We start from the raw sequence: 12434 nt of genomic DNA on the forward strand, positions 1-12434 counted from the left end.
TACTCTGCCAATGAACTAAACCTGAAACCCTATTGATTATTTTTAAAGGTGTTCTTAAATACTTCTACCCATGTTAATACTTTAAGGCAATTTTTGTTTTATAGATTTTTAAAAAAATTTTTTTTGTTGTTGTGGGTGGACACGATGCCTTCATTTTATTTATTTTTATGTTGTTCTGAGTATTGAACCCAGTTCCTCACACATGCTAGGCAAACACTCTACCTGAGCCACAACCCCCAGCTCCTGTTTTCTAGATCTTTTTGAATATGTATCAATTAAGTGTTTCATATAGGTACATAAGATCATATTTCTTTTTAAAACACTTTTTATGGAAAATCTCATATATCAGAGTAGAAAAGAATAGTATAACTAATTCTCATACATTTACCACCTAACTTTAACAATTATCAGCCTTTTAAAAATAAGTACCATTTATTTGTTTTAAGAAAGAAGTTCTTTATATTTGATTGATTGATTATTTATGTTATGTTCTTTGAATTCTTGTATTTCCTATATAAATTAATTATTAGATCTAGAGACTTAAGTAGATTTGGGTCCAGTTTTATTTTGGCATGTGTAATTCACAACCATACTATGTATTTTCTGTTGCATCATATTGTGGGCATATAAAGTTTGATTATCTTTATTTAGTAGTAATGTTGGATTAATTCTTTATAGAGTTTCTCAGCAACCTTATAATGATTTTAGCAGACATCCTGTATGTATTTTTTTTTTTTTTTCGGTGCTGGGGATTAAACCCAGGGCCTTGTGCATGCGAGGCAAGCACTCTACCCACTGAGCTACATCCCCAGTCCCCTGTATGTATTTCTTAATCAGAAATGGGAAGTAAAAAATAGCTAGTTTTTTTTTTTTTTGATGCCTTCAGCTTGTTCTCTGTCAGTAATAAGTCACATCAACTATTAACTAATGAAAGAATTTCATTTAATGATTCAGAATTGACTAATGAACTTGCATACATCCCAACTAATTTGAAATTTGATTAAAATAAGAATTGTTTTTGTTTTTAAGCTAGTCAAATAATTTTTTTGTCCCTTCTATAAAAAACTCAGACTTATTTAAGAAAGCACATTTTTTAAAAATAATGAAGTAGAATCTTACTATAATAGAAGGAAAATTTTTTTTTTTTGCTAAAGATTGCACATTTCACGAAGCATTACTATGAAGGATTATTTAATGGTTAATTGAGCAAAATCAGGAAGCAAAGCAGAATCATGAAGTAAAGCAAGGCAATGATGGACTCTTAAGGATGGATGTTGCGGGGCAAGAGAGTGGAATTGGTGGAATTGTTGAGATTTACAAAGAAGACATGAAAAGTACTGATGAGGGTTGTGGTTGTGGCTCAGCGGGAAAGTGCTTGCCTAGCACATGGGAGGCACTGGGTTGGATCCTCAGCATCACAATAAAAAAATAAAAAAATAAAATAAAGGTATTATGTCCATCTATAACTAAAAATAAAAAAAAATTCTAAAAAAGAAAACCCAAGAAAATAAAAGTACCCGTGATATTTTTTCCCCCTTAGACTGTGTAATAATTACGTGGGTATCAATTTCTTGTTTTTTTTTTTTTTCTTTAAAGTTTACATTATATGCATTTTTTTAATTGTAAACAAATGGAATACATGTTGTTTCTCTGTACATGGAGTCAAGGCATACCATTTGTGTAATCATAAATTTACATAGGATAATGTTGTTTGATTCATTCCGTTATTTTTTTTTCCTTCCCCCCGACCCCTCCCACCCCTCTATTCCCTCTATACAGTCACATTATATGCATATTGAACCCATGGTCTCATGCATGCTAAGCAAGCGCTCTACCACTGCACTACATCCTCGGCCCCTACATATGCTGCATTTTAATCATCTGTAATGTATTTTAAACTCTGAAAGAATAAATGATCTCACTAACAATTTAAAAAGTTTATCAAATGACTCATTAGATTTTAAACATAAAACATTTTTATTTCTACAAAAGTACTACTAAATACCCAGTTTACAAAATAATTTTTCTTTTTCTCCCTTCACTTCCCTTGTTCCTTTTCTTGTGGTATTCATAATTGAACTCAGGGGTGCTCTACACTGAACTACATTCTCAGATCTTTTTATATTTTTTTTTGAGACTGGATTTTACTAAGTTGTTCAGGCTGGCCTCAAACTTGCAATCCTTCTGTTTTAGCGCCCTGAGCAGCTGGGATTAACAGGCATGTGCCAGTCACTGTGCCTGGCCAAAACTATATATTTCTTTAGTACCAGACAAAAAAGAAAGGTCATTATATATTTTATTTAAGGATGGTAAGGGTTTGATTCCCAGCCTCGAAGAAAAAAAAGTAATGGTTTGTTTTTAAGTTTAGGTAAGGTGGCTATTTGTATCAAAATGGAGAAAAGTAGCCTGAATTGTGGGTATACAACCGCCTACGTAGACTGATATACTTGAGAATGCCCAAGTTTGGTGCTTGCTCTATATCATTTTTTGTGTACTTGATTCTAGGCCCATAAGCAATTGGCAACCCCTGTGTGTTTGTATTTTAATGAAGTAAGTTTAAGAATCAGTTTGTTTGTATTGGGGGGCTTAAAGTGGTATCTGGGTTTTCATTGAAGGGACTTTATTCTACCTTTGTTGGCTTGCTTATTTGGGTCAGCTGAAGGATACTGCTGCAGAAAGAAGCAACTCAAGTCCTTTTTTTAACATTGCTGCTGAGGCTCTTTTAGAACTTTATGCTTGTCAATTTTTAGCTAACCAGAGAACAGGATCATGATGGATATTTTGTCAAAGATTTAAGATTTTGGATATTTTATCAAGATTTAAGATTTTGTGTTGAGTAATTGCCGTAAAAGAATATATTGTTCTTAAAAGAAACCTCTTAATAATGTAAAAATTTTAAATTTTTCATCAAATTATTGTTTGATAATCTATTACTATAATCAGTACAACTCCAACTTAAAATTTCTACATCAGTTAAAGAAATTACCGTATAATTCTGGAAAAATGTTTTTAATATCTTAATAGAAGTAATATATTTAGCAAATAAGTTTTTTTTTTTTTTTTTTTTTTGCAGTGCTGGGGATCAAACCTAGGGCCTTGTGCTTGCAAGGCAAGCACTCTACCGACTGAGCTATCTCCCCAGCCCTAGCAAATAAATATTTTTTATGATCGTGTTATATAGTCAATAGGGGAAACAGTTTTCAAGATTTAAAAATAACAATTAAAAGAATAATGTCTTATCACCCCTTTTAAAAAGTTTTTTTCTCAAAAACTTTGGTTAGGTAACGGAAATCCAAGACTGGAGTGCGTCAAGCCCACATAGTGCAGCATATGTTCTCTGGGATAATGGTGCTAAGAACCTCTACCGAGTTGGTTTTGAGGGCATGGTAAGTAGTGAAGTTCTATAACAGATGGAGTGCTGGAAGGGTAAAAGAATGGAAATAGTAGTCCTTGTTGTGCTTCTTTCTCATCACCTTCTGTTATAATATGGTTAGCTGAATCATGAACATGCAATAAGAAGGAATTCTGTAAAGTGAGAATTTAGTAAACTTGTAAGACATTTGCATTTTTACTATGTTTATCTAAACTATTGAATAGTAAATATGAGTTTTGCCCTTAATAAATATTTGGGCATCTTACTATATATTGATCATGTAGAGCTGATTGATCCCTTCTTTTTTTTTTTTTTTTTTTTTTTTTAAATATTTTTTTAGTTGTCATTGAACCTTTATTTTATTCATTTATTTATTTGTGGTGCTGAGAATCAAACCCAGTGCCTCACACATGCCAGGTAACTGTTCTACCACTGAGCCACAACCCCAGCCCAATTGATCCTATCTTAATGTAAATCTAAAATTTATCAAAAAGATTTCTCTTGTATTAATGGGGATTGATACAAAAAAGATTTAAAATAATCTTTAAAAGACCAATCTTTGGCATAGACCTGGAAGACAGGATTAGAATGAAGTTTTATAGTGCATTTGTATTCTGTAGCTGATAAAAGTATTAGTTATAGTAGGTGTGGAAATTATTTTTAAGGATTTTTTAAAAGTATAGAGTTGACAATTAGAAATAGCTGGGAAACACCTATAATTACCTAAATGCTTAGGAGAATAAGGGATCTTTATTCAGTGGATCACCCTATATTTTTGCAGTTCATGGACCTTTGTTCAGATATTGACTTAGCTATTTAATTTTATAGAGTATAATGCTGAAATTTTAATACTTTTCATATTTTTTTTTTTTTCATTTTTTCCTTTTGTTAGTGGGGATTAAACCCGGGGGCATGATTACACCCTAGCTATTTATAGTTTATCTTGAGATTGGGCCTCACTAAATTGCCCAGTCTGGCCTTGAGCATGCAGTCCTCCTGCCTGAGCCTCCTGAGTACTTAAGTTTATAGGCGTGTGCCACCATGCCTGGCTTTTCATTTTTTAAAATTTGAATGTATTCCCCTTCAAAGAATTCTTTGTGTGTGTGTGTGTGTGTGTGTGTGTGTGTGTGGTGTGCTGGGAATCAAACCCTAAGCAAGAGCACTACCACTGAGCTATAGCCCCAGCACCAAAGAATTAAGTTTTATTTTTTCTTAACTGCCTTGGATTTCTCATTAGGAAAGGAGAAAAATATCCATTATTCCCCTAGTATATTCTATTTATATATCAAAGCTCGCCATGTGAGTTTATGCAGATACTTTATTTGCCAAGTTCTATCATTGAGTCTATTATCCATTTCTAGTTTTTCATTATCCTCATGCTTCTGCCAGTTTTTAAGTCGTGAATTTTTGTAGGTGTCTGGCTTATTATTAATTAAGATTCAGACAGAAACTTTTGTGCTATTTGTGCTCAGGTATTTAGGTAGTATTGGTTGAGGACTAAAATAGTATTTCCTTTAAATGGTTATACTATTATTTATCTAATGAGATTTCTGTTGTTAGGTAGCTCCCTCCTGCTACTGCTTTAGCAGTGTGTCAGTAAACATCCTTATATACTTCTTTGCACATTATAGGTATATTTCCTTAGGATAGATTCCTAGAAGTGGAATTGCTGTGTTAAAGTATTACATTAAAACAATATGGTCTCATGGACTGAGGTTGTGGCTTAGTGATAGAGCTCTTGCTTAGCATGTGTGAGGCACTGAGTTAAGTGCTCAGAACCACATATAAATAAAGATCCATCAACAACTTAAAAAAATATTAAAAAACCCTACAAAACAATATGATCTCTATGTCTCCTTGGCCAAGATTGAGTGACATTTAATGTTCTCATGTGAAAGAAGCTATACAAGAGTTGGGTTTTATGGGGTGTGGGGATGGGGGTGCTATATATATATAAAGGAGCTTCCTTTCTTTATTGGAGTAAGATACTGTTCACCTACTCTATATGCTAGTACTTGTAGATATAAATGTGCTTCTAAATTTTCATAGTAACCCCCAGGACTTATCTCTTCTAAGTCCACATTTTCTATACTTACTAAAATTTGCATTATAATTGAATTCATTATACTGTGTCCATTCATGCTGTATTTTTTTTATTATACCTCAGGTGCTTCCCCATTCAGGTTGCTTAATAATTTTTTTTCTTATAAAAGATAAGTGGTAAGGAACTTCAGCTTACCTGTTACAGTAAAGTAAGGACTAGCAATGAAATAAATAGGAAAATTAAGTAGACAAAGAATCAATGAAATGGATTTGGTATCATCTTTTTCTACTTTGTACTGCTATGTAGTTAATTGCTTCCACTTGTCTTTGCTTTCCTTACTAAAAAAGTGATTGGTCGTGTCAAATGAGATAAAAATTTTGGTTTGTCTTTGGTAAAAGTATCTTTAAAATTGTATGTGTTATGCACATTTCAAATTTTAGTATTTGTTAATAGTTCTTATTTGGGTGTATATTTTTGAAATACAGTGTTATTGATTCAGTTTTCATTTTGAGTTTTAAAATTAGAAAGCTCCAAAAAGCAAATAAGTATGATCTATCTGAAGATGAAGTTTATAATTTTCAACAGGTGTTTTTGAAAGCATTGTTCAGTATGCTTGTTAACCTAGAGCTACTCTTCTGTGGTACCTATGGTCTGAAATTTTTGCCTATTTCAGGCATGCCATATTTGAAGTTTTCAGGGGTGATTTTTCTTTTTTTTCCTTCTTAGTCTGATCTGAAGTGTGTTCAAGATGCCAAAGGAGGTTCTTTCTACAGAGATCATTGTCCTGTGCTAGGTGAGTTAGCAGGTTAGAGAAGATTTCTAAATAATGAGTCAGAGTTTATGGAATTACAAGTTAGACTAAGCAAATTAATTTCCATTACAGATTTACAGATACTTAGGAAAACATTTTCTTTGATTTATTTTGGTTTTAAAGTATTTGTTCATTTTTTATGATTTATTTGGGCCCAGAAAGAGTTGTCCTGTCTTGGGAATTGGTATGCTGCTTGTGTCATAATTTATATTTGAAACATTTATCATCGAACTATAAATTCTTATCATTGAAATTTTTTACATTAGATTGCATCAATGTGTATCTCATGCACTGCTGAGGATAGAATTTGACAGTTTAGTGATTATAAATTCCTTATACAGTTCTATAAAAGTGTCTTATTAAGAGGTGCTCCAGGGGCTAGGATTGTAACTCAGTGGTAGAGTGCTTGCCTAGCGCATGTGAGGCACTGGGTTCCATCTTTAGCACCACATAAAAATAAATAAAGATATTGTGTCCATCTACAACTTAAAAAAAAAAAGAGTTGCTCCAAGTTTAATAAAATAAATATGATTTCATGTGGCACTAAAATTTGAAAATCAAAACTACTTTTATAGATTCTTTAGTGTTACCAGGATTGACTTTACTGTTCTCTTCTTATTAAATCTTTAGACTCTGAATGCTTTCCTTTCTCACATGAACTGTATTTTCCTAAATCATTGACTTGCCTCTTTGTGAAAAAGTGCCATTTTCTTGTAGTACACCCTAATTTTTTTAAAAAAGGAAAAGTAGATACCTGTTATTTTCAGAAATATTATTTATTTTCTTGCCTTTCGAAGGAAAAAGCAGAATCAACGTACATTTTGTATCCCTTAAGCATAGTGTTTTATGATCAAAATTCCTTTATCGGAGAACTTTGAAAATCTAGGGAATGAGCTTTGAAATATAAAAAAATAATCTTTAGGCAAAATGCACAAGATCTGTTTAAAAAAAAAATACTAAGCACTTCAGAGAAAAAAAAAATCCCAGGGTTTTGTTTTATATCCTCTTGTGTAATTTTGCTTTGATGTAGGGATAGTCAACAAGTCATCCAAGCAGAAAAGTGAATATCTTCAACACCCAGAATGTTGTGTTCTGACATAGGTGATGTAGCCCTTTATAGAGTCTTTTGTTTGTTTACTCGTTAATAAGTCATCATATGATTACAATTTTTTGTTTGTTTTTGTGGTGCTGGGGCCTCATGAATGCTGGGTAAGTGCTCTGCCTCTGGAGCTACCTCCCTTTCCCAGATTATTAGTTCTTGAAGTCTGATGTTTTTTTTTTTTTTTTTTTTTTTTCTGTTTTTTAAAACTCCCAGTTCTAGAATTTTGTGCTTTTAAAGGCATTCTTAAATATTTCAAGATTAGATGGAACCTAAAACTGAAATATCTAGTTGTTATTCTTGTTTAAAAGTAATGCAGGCCTGGGGATATAGCTCAGTTGGTAAAGTGCTTGCCTTGCAAGCACAAGGCCCTGGGTTCAATCCCCAGCGCTGAAAAAAAAAAAAAAAAAAAGTCATGCAGTTGTGAGGGAGGTTGGCTATGGGTATAAATTTAGTTAGAAGTAAGTTCTAGTGTTTTCTAGCACAGTAGGGTGACTGTAGTTAATAATTTGTTTTGTATTGCAAAATAGTTAGAGAGAATTTTGAGTTCTTACCACAAAAAAAGATAACTGTTTGGGTTGATGTATATGCCGATTACCTTGATTTGATCATTACACATTGTATATATGTATACCTACAGTTACTTTGTATCAGAAATAAAATACTCTGTAAAAGAAAAGATTGTAAGGGAATAATAATTAAACTAATATGTAGGCCAACAGGGTAAACTAGTTCAAGTGGACATATTCCTAGAAAGAAAAAACTACCAAAATGATTAAAAAAAAAAAGAAATAGAAAGTTGGAATAGACTATAGCAAGAGATTGAGTTAGTAATCACATACATACAAAAATGCAGTTGCATGTTGTTGCTATGAATTTTGTTCCCCTTTTCTTTTTAAAATTGCCTCTGCATTTATAGGTGAGCAGAATGGCAACAGGAATCCTGGAGGATTGCAGATTGGTGACCTGGTAAATATAGATCTTGACCTAGAAATTGTACAGTCTTTGCAGCATGGTCACGGAGGATGGACTGATGGAATGTTTGAGACTTTAACTACAACTGGAACTGTTTGTGGCATTGATGAAGACCATGATATTGTAGTACAGTATCCAAGTGGCAATAGGTTGGTAGTATTTCTCAATTTTTGAAAATGACAAAGATTGTATGTAGAGAAAAAGAAGAAAGCAAATAATGTGATGTAGTCAAAAGACTTGTTAAAAACTAGCTCTTAGGTGGTAGATTAAAATCCAGAATATGTTGGTGATACAGAGAGGAACAAACGAGGTAAGTGTGTGTTATGTATATGAATTTTTGTATTTATGGTATAAAATTCTATTAATTTTTTTCTTTTTCCTTCGGAAGTAGAATACATTATATCCGCAACAGGTCCAAAGTCATAATGGACCTTCCCATCTACAGTGAATGAGAAAAGTAGCATTACAGCTCCTTTGGCCCAAATCTCTAGGGTCAACTCTTGATAGTACAGCTCTTCCTTGCTTTAGACATGGGCGCATGCACTAAGTCTTATTAGCAATTTAGAAACACATGTATTTCCTCACTTTTGCATCTTTGTGTGTGCTGCTTCCTCTGTGTGGAATGGATTAAACTCCCCTGAAGTCTATTACTATTGAGTTAATATATTTTTCTTACCTCTTCTCTTCTTCCACCTTCCCTCCTATTCATCTATTTAGATCTCCTATTGTCTGCTTACATTTTTTTTTTTAAATTTTGATTTCCTGATATTGGGTTTCTTGGAGTGTGAGCCTGTGCCTTTTGTTTTGGCCTTGGGGGCCAAAATCTGTCCCATTTACTAGTATAGTGTATTTTAAAGTAAAAGCAGAGACTGAGGTTGTAGCTCAGTGGTAGAGTTCTTTTCTCGCACGTGTGAGTCACTGGGTTTGATCCTCAGCAACACATAAAAAAAATAAGTAAATAAAGATGTTGTATACTTCTATAACTAAAAACTAAATAAAAAAGGTAAAGGCAGTAGTTAAATTGAATAATCATCTTACTGACATGTTCATTAAAAAATTCTGAGGTTTTTTAGGGAATGAATTTTATATAGGATAAGAAAAATTAACATTAAGTTGCTTGCCTAACTATAGAATTAGTTCTGATTGTGTCCAGATCTTAAAGGCATGTGTAGTCATATCAATAGATGCAGAAAACAGGTATGACAGAATCTAGTAGTCTTTGTGAGTTAAAAACACAAAACATATTAGGGACAAAATGGAATTTCTTTGGCTCTAATGGCAAAAGGTTGAATACTTTTCCCTCTGATGTTAGAAATAAGACAAGAATATCCCCTTTTTCTCTTACATTCAACATTATACTTGAGGTTCTAGTGAGGGCATTAGATAGGAACAGAACTAAAAGGATGAAGCAAGAGAAAGAAAGATGTAAAACTGTTCACAGGTGATGTGATCTTGTTTATAGAAAAATCTAAGGAAGTTGGGTGTGATAGCACATACCAGTAATCCCAGTGAGCTGGAGGCTGAGGTGGGAGGATCACAAGTTCAAAACCAACCTTTGCAATTTAGCAAAATCTTATCTTAAAAGGACTGAAGATGTAGCTTAGTGGGAGTACCCCAAGGTTCAGTCCCCAGTTTTTAAAACAAAAATGACACCCCCCCCCCCCCAAAAAAAAAGGAATCTAAGGAAACCACCGAAACACAAAAAAAGAAGCAACAAAAAACTAGTAAAAATAAATGAGTTCAGCAAGGTTACAGAACATAAAATCAATATAAAAATCATTTGTTTTTCTGTACAGGAACAATGAACAATCTGAAAACAAGCGAGGAGATACAAGACTTGAACAGTGAAAATTGTAGAGTATTGTTGAAAGAAATTAAAGAAGACCTTATAGGTCTTCTAAAAAGACATCTCATGTTCTTAGATCAGATGATTTAATATTGTTTAGGTGATAGATTGTTTTCTGGCACTGCCTTAAGAAATTACCACATCTCTCATGGCTTAAAACAACAGAAATTTACTTTTTCACAATTCTGGAAGCCAGAAGTCCAAAGTCTTGGCATTGACAAGATTAATTCATCCAGAGACTGAAGGAGAATTTGTTATTTTTTTCTCTCTCAGCTTCTGATGATTGCTGACAGTCCTTGTTTCTTGACTTATATCATGTCTTCTCCTACCATCTTTATGTTGTCTTCTTCCCTATAGTCAGCTTGTACTGGTGGTTGTCTATATATGACCTTATAAAAACTAGCCATTGAATTTGGTACCTTTTGCACTTTAGTATGTGCTGCTTTCTCTATGTGGAATAGATTTAACTCCTCTGCAGCCCATGTATATCGAGTTAGTATGTTTTTGCTACCTCCTCTCTCCTTCCACCCTTCCGGATATTCATCTATTTAGATCTCCTATTCGTCTGTTTAAAAAAAATTTTTTTTTTTTTTTAATTTTGAGTTCCTGATGCTGAGTTTCTTGGAGTCTGGGCCTGTGCCAAATCCACTGTGACTCCATGTTAACTTGATTACATTTGCAGAAGACCCAACTTACAAGAAAGGTTACATTAATAGTTAATGGGATTAGAATTTCAATATATAGTCTGGGGGCAGAGAGAATAATTCAGGCTACAACAGATGGTAGTAATTTCCCAAGTAATATACAGATTTAAAATAATCTCTATTAAAATCCTGGTGCCTTCTTTTTTTTTGCAGAGATTTGACAAACAGATCCTAAGATTAATATGAAAATTCAGGGAACATAGAATAACCAAAAACTAAGTTGGAGATCTCAAGTTTCCTAATTTCAGAATTTAAAAACAGGGCTGGGGAGATAGCTCAGTTGGTAGAGTGCTTGCCTCATAAGCACAAGGCCCTGGGTTCAATCCCCAGTACTGCAAAAAAAAAAAACAAAACAACAAAAAAAACATATCTATAATAATGAAGGTAGTACATTAGTGACATATGTTAAACATATAGATTGATGGAATAGAGAATTCAGAAATAAGCCCTTGCAATTAGGTCAGTTGATTTTTGTTTGTTTGTTTTTTAAATTCAGCTGGTGCTGGAGATCAAACCTAGGGTCTCATGCCTGTGAGGCAAGTGCTGTACCATTGAGCTGCATTTCCAGCAGGTCTGTTGATTTTGGGCCAGTGTTAACATAGTTCAGTGGAGAAAGAATACCTTTTTTTTCAACAAATGGTACTAGAATAAATGAATATCCACATGGCAAAAGAATGACACTGGGGTCTAGGGAGATAGCTCAGTTGGAAAAGTGCTTGCATTGCAAGCACAGGGCCCTGGGTTCGATCCCCAGCACTGCCAAAAAGAAAGAATGACACTGAATCCTGGCCACTTACCATGTACAAGTCATTAAGTCAACATTGATCATAGAGGGCCGGAGATGTAGCTCAATGGTAGGGCACCTGCCTGGCATGTGTAAACCCCTGGATTCAATCCCCAGCACTGAAAAATAAATTTGATTGTAGACCTTACTAGTATAATAACTAAATCTATAAAACTCTTCAGAGTCCACAATAGGTGTGAATCTTCATAACTTTGGATTAGACTAATGATTTTATAGCTATAACTCAAAAAGCAGAAGCAACCAAAGAAAAAGTAGATAAATTGGGTTTTATCAAAATTGAAAACTTTGGTATTTCCAAGGAGATTGCAGGAAAGTATAAAAGGGATTGGGATATATAGCTCAGGGGTAGAGTGCTTTCATGGCATGCATGATCCTCAGCACTGGGGAAAAAAGTAGAAAAACTCATGAAATGGGAGAAAATGTTTATGTATTATTTGACTATTAAGGGGCTTGTACATAGAATATAAAAAGAACTCTTAACATTCCACAATAAAAGACAACTGAATTGAAAAATGGGCAAAGAAAAGATTTGAGGCCAGGCGAGATGATGTGTGCTTGTAAATCCCAGCAGCTCGGGAGATTGAGGCAGAAAGATTGTGAATTCAAAGCCAGCCTTAGCAAAAGTGAGGCACTGAGGAACTCAGTGAGACCCTAAGCAATACAAAATAGGGCTGAGGGGATGTGGCTAGGTGGCCAAGTGCCCCTGAGTTCAATCCCCAGTCCCCAAAAAACGAAACACACATACACACACACACACACACACACGAAAGGATTTGA

At 33.8% G+C, this 12434-nt stretch overlaps 1 protein-coding gene across 1 annotated transcript in view; it reads left to right on the top strand.

Moving 5' to 3' along the window:
* Window positions 1–12434, top strand: part of MIB1 (MIB E3 ubiquitin protein ligase 1) — a 132334-nt gene that overhangs the window by 27012 nt on the left and 92888 nt on the right. The window contains exons 4-6 of the mRNA XM_079108293.1: window positions 3282–3386; window positions 6144–6210; window positions 8247–8451. Coding sequence (XP_078964419.1) covers window positions 3282–3386; window positions 6144–6210; window positions 8247–8451 — 377 coding nt within the window. The remainder of the gene's footprint in view (window positions 1–3281; window positions 3387–6143; window positions 6211–8246; window positions 8452–12434) is intronic.

The sequence above is a fragment of the Sciurus vulgaris genome (genome assembly GCF_902686455.1).
Source record: "Sciurus vulgaris genome assembly, chromosome: 13".
NCBI classification, from domain to species: Eukaryota; Metazoa; Chordata; class Mammalia; order Rodentia; family Sciuridae; genus Sciurus; species Sciurus vulgaris.